Here is a 12,844-nt window from a genome sequence, read left to right on the forward strand (position 1 = left end):
TTTTGAAACGGACTTACATGATGTGTTTTTGAGACAGACATTTGTGAAAAAAACCAACACAACTGCTGGTAATCCCTACCGTCTTCATTTCGAAACAGTGGCTAGGTTGATCAAACGATCAAAAGTTCGACAGTTCTGAGGAAGAAATCCTAATTATGAAACATTCATGAAATGTTTCATATTTTACCGTATGATGTTATATTACATATAGTTCTTACAGTCGCATCTCACATATTGATTAAGTATAATTTTAATTGGTCGAAAGAGTAATCAAGGAAACCAAGGTTATAGTGGTAATCAAAAGAATACAATCCAGGTACCAGGTTCAAAGACCAGACATGGAAAACAGACATACACAACAAAGAACACAAAGTAACTAAAATCATATACACAAAGCAACAAAAGCAAATGAGCAACTCGGAATCCACTAAAAACTGGGAGCATGGATCAGATGTACTGGTAGAGTGAGCGTTATCTGCTTTTTTAGAAACACCCGCCGAGTTGCTCATAAAAATTCAAGGTCGGGGCAGACGAAAGAGGAATGGAAAACAATGACACGTTGAACGTTTTCATGGCGCAGAAGGATATACCGTAACGATCCACGAGTTCATGATGACAACCATATAACTTCTCCAGTGACAACTTCAATCTTGTAGTAACATAATCCCGTTCCAGAAGCTTATTTGTTAGAATTCTAGCGCGAAATAAAACGTCTGCGTAGTTCCGGCAAGCCCTGGCAGAACGTGTGAGTTGTGATATGTGGACTTCATACGCAGGTGCTGAAGAGATGTTGCCACAGATGAAAGGAAAGTTGACAATTCTGAATGAAAAGTCATCACGTTTGTAGTATAGTTTTGTCAATAGTTTTCCTTTACCATCGATTTCTAAGTGTAGGTCAAGATATGAGGCTGATTTAATAATGTCTGTAGTATCCTTTATCTCAAGGTCTTTGGGTAGATGCGATGTATCACTCCCCAAAATTAGGATTGTTTAAAGATAATACATCATCTATATAGCTGAAACTGACATTAAAGGATCTAGCTAAACGATTTTCTTTCTTCCGGATGAGATCAGCTATAAAGTCAGCCTCATAAAAGTGAAGGAATAGGTTATCAACTAGAGGGGCACAATTTGTTCTTATTGGGATGCCGACCGTTTGTTGAAAATTGCGTCCACAACACTGGACAAATATGTTGTTGTCGATTAAAAATTCCAGCATTTTGTAAACATCTTCTTCTGTATATTTGGAAGATGATTTGGAATTATTTCTTATAAAGTATGAGAAATCTCTACCAAGAACTATATATTTGCATCTAGGTGTACCATCTTTTTTGGAAAAACAACGATGTATGATGTTTTTAAGTCGGGATTCTAAGTCTTGAACAGATTGTCTCCAAAAGATCTTTCGAATTTTTCAGAATCCACATTGAATTAATACCACTACGGGAGCAACAAGTGTTGTGGTAGGACTGCAAACCCTCTTTGACAGCTGTGAGTAAAGAAGCTAAACGTTTTGTAAGTGGTTTAGTGGTACATTTTGCAGATCCAGCTATGTAACGTTGTTTGTATGGATTATTGTGGAGTTTAGGAATCCAGTGCGTAGACAGTAAATCACAATCATCGTCCTTGGTAGAGACACCAAAAGAAGACAGCATGGATTTATGATTTTCCACAATATCTTCTATGGAGAGTGCGGTAGCAGTATAGGTCTTATCACTGCTATTATTTTCTACGTCTACTACTGATGATAAACATTGGAAGTAAAACGTATTGCAGACAAAAACAATGTTTGTAGGACAACATATTTGTCATGTATAGTAGACAATATTTTTCCTATATCGAGGTCTTTAAAAACTGATGTAGCATATTGCCACTCATTGACCTACTTAAAACTTTCATTTGTTTAAAAAATGAAGACTTCACCGCCTTTAACCACTCTGACAGGGAATCAATGTCTTCTTGTACTCGTTTTATCCATTTTATTGCATCCATAAGAACTTTAAAGTTATTTTTAGATTTGATTTAAATTCCATTATCTTTGGAGCGTGGTTCATGGTACTTGGGACCTTTAGAAGAAAGAATATTACGCGGAGATTCGTTTTCGATGATGGATAAATCTCTTGTAACGACGTGACCGGAAGGACCATTATTGAATGGAGAGTTTTTGCAAGAACACTCAGGTGGAATACATGTTTTATAATATATATACATATGTCCATATGTTGTCTATATGTATTTGGTTGCATTTAGTGCTTATAATTGTAAAGCGCCTAGAATAATTTTAAATTAGATAAAGCGCTATACAAAAATTAATACTAATAATAAAACAATAGTAATAATGAAAGGCCAGCAGACCTTTTCACAATAAATCGTAAGAGTAAAATTAGAAGTAAGTTGTGACGTCACAATACTTTGATCTATTATGACATCATAATTTACGACTAATTTTACACTTATGATTTTTTGTGAAAATTACCACTGGTTCCAAATGGCGAGGAAGTAGCAGAAGAGTTATAGGAATAAGAAGAACATAGGCGAAAAACGTCAAAAATTTCACGGGTCATAACTCGCTTTTTAACGGCTTTTAATTCATTTTTTCTAAAATTTTGACGGACGAAAAGTCTTTTCATAATGATTGTGCAATTGACTTTTATAATATATACAACCGAAAATTGCAAAAAAATTGCAAAAACGCATAAAAGAGTCAGTAACTTTTATAGTATTGGATTAACTTGAAATTTCCAATGATCTAATTTTCAGCAAACTGAAGAGCTAACGTACCCTTAATTTACTCTACATCTTACGGATTTTGAAATAGAGGCTAAATACTGGTGTCATACCCCTACGGTAACGGCGACCATGTTTGTTACAAAATTCCCCACATCAGTTCTGATGCCCTTACGAACATTCATACCAAGTTTGGTTTCAATTGTCGAGTAGTTGCTGAGGAGAAAACAATTAGAAAAAAATGTTTACGATGACGAATAAGGGGCGCCGAATGGGACTTGATCTTTTTGTAATCAAAATCAATTTTGTGTCACAAGAGTCAATGCTGTGTCACAAAATTCAATTTTGTCTGATAAAATTCAACTCTTTGAGACAAAATTCAATTTTATGGGATAAAAATCACATCTGTGTCACAAAATTCAATTTTGTGGGATAAAATTCAATTCTGTGAGACAAAATTCAATTTTGTGTCACAAATGTTAATTTGTATGCAAATTAGTTTACAGAGTCCTTCGGATTACAAACTTAAAGCATTTACTGCAATACAGTTGATAATGTATGAATGTGCACTGTTATAATAAAGCACATGAGTGAAAGAAATATCGGATATCGTAATCGTATTACCAACAGTGTCACTTAATTTTAAATTAAAAGATAGTTCATTTGAGCATTTGTAAACAAAAGGGAAACGAAAGTTAGACACTATGTCGGTTTTTCATCTCGCCCGACCTGTTCCACTCAACCGAATTTCTTGTGTCATACACCAATAGAATCGAAATGATATAGGGAATCTATCTGTATCTGGCAAAAAATCGTGAGTGATAGTGGAACAAAATAATCTTTCGTCGACTTTGACAGATTAACAAATTTCACCGCACAACATATTTCTGATAATTAGGATTTACTTGGCTAATCTGACGATTCATTTCTTTTCCCAGCGCCCCGTGGAGGTCCGGGTGTCAAAAGAATAGGTCTGCAGCAGCACTAAGCTCGTCGTAAAAGGCGGCTAAATAGTGTTCAGAACCCTAGCCGGAAGCTAGGGCGCTTTGCCCACAGAGCAACTGGAATGTGTACCCCCAGGTGGTCGAATGGGGTACCCCTGGCGTGTTACATGCTGGAGTTGTCAGGTTATAATACGGAAAATCTGACCGCAAATCATAGTGGTGCACCGTGTTGGGAAAGATGCCACGTTCCTCGCACGTTAAACCCTGCTGCGGTATTCGATAGGAGTGGGAACCTTTGCGCTCCCCCGTAAGAGGCTTAATTGCCCGACCTTACCCATCGCCCTTTTTTTTCTAGTGGCAATTAAAATTTGTCGACCCTGTTATCCTCGTGTCCCATTCCTTTTTTCATTACATCATCATTTCATGTTCATTTCATGTTCATTTTATCATCACCTGAATATAGCTGAAATATTGTTGCTCGGGCGTTAAACCCCAACAATCAACAATCAATCTTCTTTACAGCAAAATTTGGGAAAGATACCTTGATACAAATTATCTTGTCAAATTTTAACAAATTTGGTTGCGATCAACAGGTCGGGCAAAAGCATTTTATAGTTGAGTTGAAAGATGTCAGGAAATGATCACGTGATTCACCGGGGAAAATCCCAATAAATCGAAAGTAGAAAAATCACGTATAAATTTTAAAACCTGCTTATAGACTCGCGGTTACTATATGTCCAGTGATACACCTTCTTACAAAATCGTGATGAGAGAATGCATTTGTATATCAAAATGAACTAATTTGCATACGAAATAGACTTTTGTGACAAAATTCAATTTTGTCTCACAAGATTGAATTTTATGACACAAAATTGTCTTTTGTGAAAAATTTAATTTTGTCACACAAAATTGACTTTTGTCTCACAAATTTGAATTTTGTGACACAGAATTGATTTTTGTGACACAAAATTAAAAATTTGTAAAATGTTATAAATTTTGTTAATCAGAATTCATTTTTGTTGATCAAAATTCACTTTTGTCTGTACAAAATTGAATGTTGAGTACAAAACCACAAGAGTCCCCTTCGGCGGCCCGTAGACGAACGACAAGTGATGGAAAAAACTCACCAGTTACGCTAAATATTGTAAATTAAAAACTTGCTACCAATGATATAACAGTTCTTAAGATGCAAATATATTATAAACCATTTCAAAGCTTACTGGAATTTTTTTTAATTATAACGATCCTTTGATCTAGTGTTTCATGTATTGAATAATAAATGTCAACGTTTGTTAACGTATGAAAACCTGATATATGCAATACTCATTCTTTTGTATTATTGTATTGATACGATCGATTTAAATATAACTCATAAAAGAAAGATTTGTTACCATTGTAAACACAAAATCTGAATTGCGTTCAATAGATTGATTGAAGGTATTACAAGTACCAATAACAAATAATAGGCGTTCATTGATTTAAAAGCCTGTTTTTTCCACAACAAAATAAATCATACATGGAAAAAAAATGGCCGAACTGCTTCCTTTAAATATTCAGTTACAAAATTTCAGAACTTTTTATGAATACGAGTCTGAATGCTTTACAACCCTTTGGATGATACAAAGTATATTCAGGGATAATGATTTATGTAAAGTTTTATCAGCAACTGGTTTAAGTGAAGTTGAATTTGTAACGCAGAAGCCTGTAATTTCTGTCATTAGAGACACAAACATTGACACAGAAATTGATAGCTTCATTTCCAGAGCAGGGAATGGGACCACCATCACGCTTCCAACTTCACCTACAGAGATGAATAGACCATGCGCAATATTCATATGTTTAAATCCGAATGGAACCCATGGAAATATTCGTCTCAGTGATGAAGTACGGTAAATCTTTTTCATACTTACTTATGTTACTTAGTTAAAATGTGGTTTTTCTTTTAAGGTAGGTCATACCTAATATTCTAGTAGATAGCTTTTCCTGTTTTCTCAAAGATGACCGTGAATGAACATACTTAAGAATTTTAATGTAAAAAAAATATACGTCTTTGTGCTTATTTATAAAATGAAAATATTTTTTTTAATCTACGAAAATAAGCTCAATGGGTTATCGTAAAAATTAATCTAAGTGGGTAATTTGTCAAATTCAACCTTCTAAAAAAAACAATCACAGGTTTTTAATTTTTTTAAGATAATTACAATCCATTACACATTATTTCAGGATAAGAAAATTTTACAACTAACTGAACATCTTATTAAAGGGAAAAACAATTTTATATACTTGATTCAAGGCAGAAGACACCACAAATATTATGACGCGAAAGACTTGGTATGTTTGAGCAAAAAAGTTTCGTCATTCTACGGCGGAGAAAAAAACTCCACCAATATTTTCAGGAAAATGTTTTTCATTGAAGAAAATCAAGCTCTGTTCCGTATTGGCTTATGTCTAGTGGACAGCTTGATACCATATCTGAATCAAATTAGCAAAGAATATATAAGATTTCCAACTACGGTTGATAGAATAAAAGACGAGATAAATCGCCAGCTGGAAATTAAAGTACGAAAAATGAACAATAACACTTTCAAGATGAAAGATGTCAAGAGACAAGTTTCAATCATTACTGAAAAGTACAAAGGATTATTTCAGTTTCATGAGCCGGAAAGTAAGCTGGTAGTAAAAGATGCAAATTTTCGCAGTGAAGTAATGCATCAAAATCAAAGTAAAATTAAATTAAGCATGAAAGAAACTCGAACGAATACGTATAATGATGATAATAAGACAAGCGCTTCATCGTCACAGAAGAGTACAGGAACGTGTCTATTGCATACTGCATACGTCGATATTAATGACATTCAATACCAAATCTATGCGAGTCAAATCAAGGAAATTGCAAGAAAGGTTCAAAAAGAGATTTATGAAATTAATGAGAGCATTCTATTTCATGAGGTTAAAACTGTTGCATTAAGGTAAGGATCTTTGAAAGTTATCACTGGACGTAGCTTGTTATAGAGATGGTCAAAACATAATAACATTTAAAAAATGATGTATATATGTACATGCATGTCCTTAAGAGAACACATGTTGCGTCAAATTTCACAAAAAAAAACAGTAATTGTAAATTTAACATGTGTTTGTGTTTACAAACAGTGTCATCCAAGTCCCAAGGTCATGATGAAGACAAACGGAACAAAATTAACGTTTGAAGAATCCGGTGCAAACACTCTCAAAATTGTTCCTAGAGTCAAATTATAAGATACAATTCACATACATAGATATAAAACGATAAACAACACAAAGACTTCAAAAACTTCACCAGTAATAAAATTAGACTTCTACTTGATGGAGATAAATTGTTACCGTCACGTGACCCTTTTTCTAACAGTCTTAGTCGTAAACTCACGAAATGATTAATTACCTCATTCATGGGGTCATCTCAGGGAAAACTTTGGTCATAAATAATTTCATTCTCAATAAGTTGTAATTTTGAATTACACGAAGCATGTTTGTCATTGACAAACATTTCAGATTCTACTGCTAGTATAACAGCTTTTTATGCTGATAGGTAAAAAAAAATCAGAAATTTCAATATCAATATTCGATTCATTTTTAGAAGACATTCCGCTTAACCAGGGAAAGGCCACTTAAAACCAATCATACAATATTTAAATATATATGTATATATTTATTATACAGATAGCAATGTTTTACCGAATGTTCCCAGTGTAATAAATGTCGATAATGCACATTGTGAAATAAATTCGGTAATTTCACTCTCGTTCTTCCTCCCGCCAAAACGTCACAACTTCAATATCATTCCGCCAATCACAGAATTTAAAATTCATATTGAAAATATCGATACATTATGAAGAAAATTTATATGATAAATAGGATAATCAATTGGTTATCGTTAATAAACAAAATATTATCACGTGTTCCAAGAACGCTTGAGGATTTAATTCGTGCGCGGAACTCGTTAAATCTAGGCGTTCTTCGGCACGTGATAATATTTTGGATATTCACTCTTTCAAATTACGTATCCTATTAATCCTAAATCCAATTCTCAGACCAAGCCTGATCATAGAAATCGAGACAGAAGAAACCCAGAATTTCATTCAGATGTTTTAACTAATTTGCAGGCATGAGAAGGTAAAAGGTTTTGGATGCACAGAAGACAGTTTATGTATAAATTTGAAAGCAAATATAAAGTCGGATGAAAACGAAGTTCGTGAATACTTGGCAAATTTCTTTGATTATGATAAAGGGAAACTGAATGGAAAATATGAACTTTGTGTCCAATTTAAAGAAAGGAAAATAACGTTCTTTTCTAATCTGCAACAAGGAAGTAAAATAAATAAATATAGTGATTCTACTGAGGATAAAAAATTTGGATCTGTAGGGATATTTCTACACGATGAAAACGGATCGTACTACTTTACGACATGCGCACATGTTATTGGAAAAGATGCCCTCGCATTCAACCCTGAAGATAACTCGAGAATAGGTGAAAACGTGTTTGCCATAGCTTCCGGCGAATATCCGCCAAACCCATTTTTTGACTTCTCTGTGGTTAGAATTAAACCTGAAAGAAATTTGACGTGCACATTCGGCCTAAGAGCAAAAGATGGTGACTTTACCAATTTTCGAGTATTTAGAGGTGATATTCTAGAAATAAGAAAACGTTTGATGTATGTCTGGGGAGCAAGTGATCCACAAATGCGGTCAGGAAAATGTATTAGCTGTGGGGATGAAGATGGCTATGTTTGCTTTCATGTTGATACCGAGCATTTTGCAAGACCAGGCGACAGCGGATCAATAATTTGTGTTGGTGATCAAATCGAAACATGCTATGCAGCTTTTGTACTTGTTGGTAGGAACGAGGGTACTGGTGAATATATAGCATACAAAGTGAGTGATGCTATTGATGTCATAAAGCATTACTCACTTGGAATAAAACATCATTTTTATCCGAGATTTAATGTGCAGATATCAACATACCCACCGGACAGGCCAAAAACACTCAAAAGGAAAACAATGGAATCCTGAGGTTTTACCAAATAAATTATTTTTCTACAAGAAGAAACAAACTATTATTTGTCCTAAAATTTATACTTATTTATGCTTTAAATACACCATTTACTGTCCCAAAAACAATCGAAACATTAATACAAAGTAAATTAAAAAAGTACCTTCATTTTTCTATATATTTGAATATATCTTATTAAACAGACAGAGAAATCATTATCTTTCAAAAATGAAATGTTTCTGTGTAGAATAAGTTAACAAATGAAATAAATGCAATACTTAATACTGACAAATTAAAACTATTGGTTTAAAATTAACAAGATGTTTCACGTTCCTTCATGGTAAGAATACCATCGGTCAACTATCTATGGTGAATTGTAAGGCCAAAAAAATAACATCTCTGTTTAGGGTTACATTCCTCCCAAAAATAGGGTAGGTAGATAGGCATTTTCATTTTATTTATTTTTATTTTCATTTGATTTTTTCTCGACTAAAGTTGAGCCTATATTTGTAAAATAGCATCATGTTTAAGTCATGAAAGTGTATGGTTTTAAGTAGAAAGTTTAATTTTTAACATACACACCTATTAATCATGCCTTTTATTACAATACACTTATCTTTTGTAGGAACTTTGAACAAAATATAATTACACTGTATTTTAAAATGTTACCTGCAAATATATTTTAAAAAGATACAAATTTCTCTGTTCATTGATGTATTTTGAAAAATGAAAAATGCATATTTATATGAATGAAGTGTTATCAAAATGTTTCATTCATTTGTTTTATTAAACCTTGAGTATGAAGAATGTCTGACTTGTATGTTATAGATGTACAAATGTATGTCTGGTACCGTAAAATAAGTGGCAACAAGCAGAAACCGCTACCCTGTCTTGAGCAGTTGAATTCACTCTAGAACTAATGCAAGTTCATGTAGCTGATTGTAATATGTGTTTCTTCATAGTGTTTTTCTATGTGTGTTTTGGAATTCAAAATTCAAACCTCCTCAAGGCTTTTAATGTTTAGTTGTTAAAAACTATCAGTCTAAAACTATCAGTTTGACTGGACAAAGACTGGGGGATAAAAGGCTCTTGAATATGATCTGTGTGTTGTAATTGAACCTGCGCAATAAAAGTCTAGTTATTTCATGTACAATCACTTTAAATCTAAGAGAATGTTTAAAGAACTTTATTATCAACTTCATGATAGAGCTCAAAAGCTCCATAAGTACATTCAGTCTATTTGGAAAAGCTGTCACGAGAGATTTGCTTTCTTGTTGACAGCATTTAATATATTGTAGTGCCACGATACTCGTGGCTTCCATTGTGCTCATCATAAGTAATACGCTTGGATTAACGTGATATAAATCAGTCCCCTATTCAAACGCTATTGTGATCTGGTTTTAAACGTACTTTCGATTTTACCGGAAATGATCCGTATTATACCGGAAATTGGCGGAAATTACCGATTTTGTTAATTTTGGAGAAAAAATGTATTAGGGTCGGTCGGGAAACCCGACACAGACATTTTTTTTTGGCCTAAACAAGAAGTAGACAAGCGACGAACCTGGAAAAGGGAGACACAATAAAAGTCATCAAGTCATCATTCAAAAGATCTAAATGCAAGAAATGCCTGCCATAGATGCTGAGTAATCTGTCACAAAATTTTCCATTATACACGACCTAAATGATTGATGAGTCATACGGCTGAAAGGGAGTAGATAAGCGACAAACTTGAAAAGGGGAGACACGGTACATGTATCAAAAATCTAAGCATTCCCTTCAAAAGAAGGTGAGATGTATCTGTTACGAAAATATTCATTATGCATCACTAAGTCCATCAATAAACAGATGAGCGACAAATGTGAAAGGACACACACGGTTGAACTCCTCATGCAAAAACAATGTCCCAAATGTCTTAGCATTCCCTTCAGTATAAGCTGAGAAATATGATAGAGAAAAGTGTAACAGACAGACTTGAGGACGGACAAGGTGATTACAATTTAGCGCCCACTCAGCCACCACTTATTAGAGTGGGGGTATAATTATTTTTTGGTTCTCAGGATCATATACAGTTGGGTTTTTTTCCTCTCCAAAAATCCCACCTGAGGAAGGTCGTAAGTCTGAAAATCCCCCCCTTTTCGTTTAACTTCATATATATATTCATTTATATTTTTACTTGTTAAATGTAGCTACTATTTATCGATTTATTAATCAAAAAATGTACGATTTTTCAAAGCCAGTTCAAAACTAACAGTATAATACTAATTCAATACACTTCATTTAATGTCAATATTAATACAGATTAAATTACTTTTTACGCAAAGAAGAATTTAAGATGATAATTCTCAATTTCGAATATAGCAAACCTGACTAACCGGTTCATAACTTACCAAATCTTTATTGTCTACTCATATTTGGAATCAAAGAAGGTCTACATTATTTTTCTTGGTACCAATTGAAAAAAATATTAAGAATCAGGATATTAGTTATTTAGAAGTTAAAATAATGAAAGACAAATGTAAAAATATGACAAGTTACCAAATTGTGTGTCAGATTATCTTATCTGTTGTTTTTTGTTACAATATTTACAATATATTCGTCAATGATAAATAAAAAGGTACCTTAATTTTCACTCAATTTGTGGTGTAATTCACGCGGTGTTCAACTCATCCCAAAACTGACCTAAGTATTTTCCATCATTATAATTCAATTCATAACTCCATTCTGTTTACGTCCAAACTGGGGATCCTGGATCTGCACCTATACAATTTATCTCGCTTCTTAACTTCTTTTCTAATTCGTAATATATCTTAAATAGTTATTATTATTATTATTATTATTATTATTATTATTAGTCCTTATTAAATTTGTTGACAAGAATATATAATAGTTCAAAGTAATCCAACAAAAAGCTTACGTCACTTAAGGTTTCTTCAAATACCTAAAGATTAAGACTTCAGGCTAGCTGCAAGTTCCTGTTACTTTAATTTTGTTTCGTGCAGTATTGGTAAAGCACTATTTTCAATTATAAAAGGCTATTGCAGAACCTTGAGATTGAGGACTTCAAGGCTAAACCACCTGACCGTTCTTGCAAAAACTCTCCATTTAATTATGGTCCTTCCGGTCACGTCGTTACGGGAGATTTAACCATCATAGAAAACGAATATCTGCGTAATATCCTTTCTAAAGGTCCCAAGTACAGTGAACCACGCTCCATATATTGGAATTATAACTTTAAAGTTCTTATGGATGACGTGGAGGACTACGCAAGAAAATGGATAAAACGAGAACCTGAGGACATTGATTCTCTGTCAGAGTGGCTAAAGGCCGTGAGGTCTTTAATTTTGAAACGAATGCAAGTTTTAAGTAGGTCAATGAGTGGCAATATGCTACATCAGTTTTTAAAGAACTCGATTTAGGAAAAACATTGTCTACTATACATGACAAATATGTTGTCGTACCAGCAGATAAAGCCAACAACAACATTGTTTTTGTTTGCAAAACGTTTTACATCCAATGTTTTTTATCAGAAGTAGACGTATAAAATAATAGCAGTGATAAGACCTATACTGCTACCACACTCTCCAAAGAAGAGATTACGGAAAACCATAAATCTCTGCTATCCTCTTTTGGTCTCTCTACCGTGGACGATGATTGTGATTAACCATCTATGTACTGGATTCCCTAGCACCACAAGAATCCATACAAACAAAGTTACATAGCTGGATCTGCAAAATGTACTACCAAACCTCTTTCTCAACTTTTAACTTCTGTATTCACTGTCAAAGAGGGTCTGCAATCCTATCACAACACTTGCTACTCTCGTAATGGTATTAATTCAATGTGGATCCCGAAAAATTCGAAAGATCTTTTGGAGACAATCAGTTCAGTACTATTATCAGGATATAATAGCATTAAAACCTATGATTTTTCAACACTGTATACTTTTATTCCCCATACTCAGTTAAAATCCCAACATAAAAAAACATTATACATCGTTGTTTTTCCAAAAAAAAAGATGGTACACCTAGATACAAATATATAGTTCTTGGTAGAGATTCCACATACTTTGTAAAAATAATTTCCAAATCATCTACCAAATATACAGAAGATGTTTACAAAATGCTGGAATTTTTAATCGACAACA

The 12,844-nt window shown here is 33.5% G+C and overlaps 1 protein-coding gene and 1 pseudogene across 2 annotated transcripts in view; one reads left to right on the forward strand and one right to left on the reverse strand.

Moving 5' to 3' along the window:
• The window catches only part of LOC148625107 (uncharacterized), a 39,190-nt pseudogene that overhangs the window by 16,920 nt on the left and 9,426 nt on the right, over positions 1 to 12,844 (reverse strand). The window lies entirely within an intron of this gene.
• LOC148625109 (uncharacterized) lies at positions 5,130 to 9,844 on the forward strand. Its single transcript, XM_088568397.1, has 3 exons — positions 5,130 to 5,555; positions 5,895 to 6,640; positions 7,811 to 9,844. Exons 1-3 carry the CDS (start codon positions 5,199 to 5,201, stop codon positions 8,715 to 8,717), a joined length of 2,010 nt encoding a protein of 669 aa, XP_088424523.1. The 5' UTR covers positions 5,130 to 5,198; the 3' UTR covers positions 8,718 to 9,844.

This window comes from Perna viridis, chromosome 2 (genome assembly GCF_037379345.1).
Source record: "Perna viridis isolate PV_CMFRI_1.1 ecotype Kerala chromosome 2, ASM3737934v1, whole genome shotgun sequence".
NCBI classification, from domain to species: Eukaryota; Metazoa; Mollusca; class Bivalvia; order Mytilida; family Mytilidae; genus Perna; species Perna viridis.

Bases quoted from the DNA above. Each gene is read 5' to 3' on its own strand.
- LOC148625109 (XM_088568397.1), top strand. From the start codon at position 5,199: ATGGCCGAACTGCTTCCTTTAAATATTCAGTTACAAAATTTCAGAACT. The intron at 5,556-5,894 runs GTACGGTAAATC...ACATTATTTCAG, and splicing joins ATATTCGTCTCAGTGATGAA to GATAAGAAAATTTTACAACT. The intron at 6,641-7,810 runs GTAAGGATCTTT...ACTAATTTGCAG, and splicing joins GTTAAAACTGTTGCATTAAG to GCATGAGAAGGTAAAAGGTT.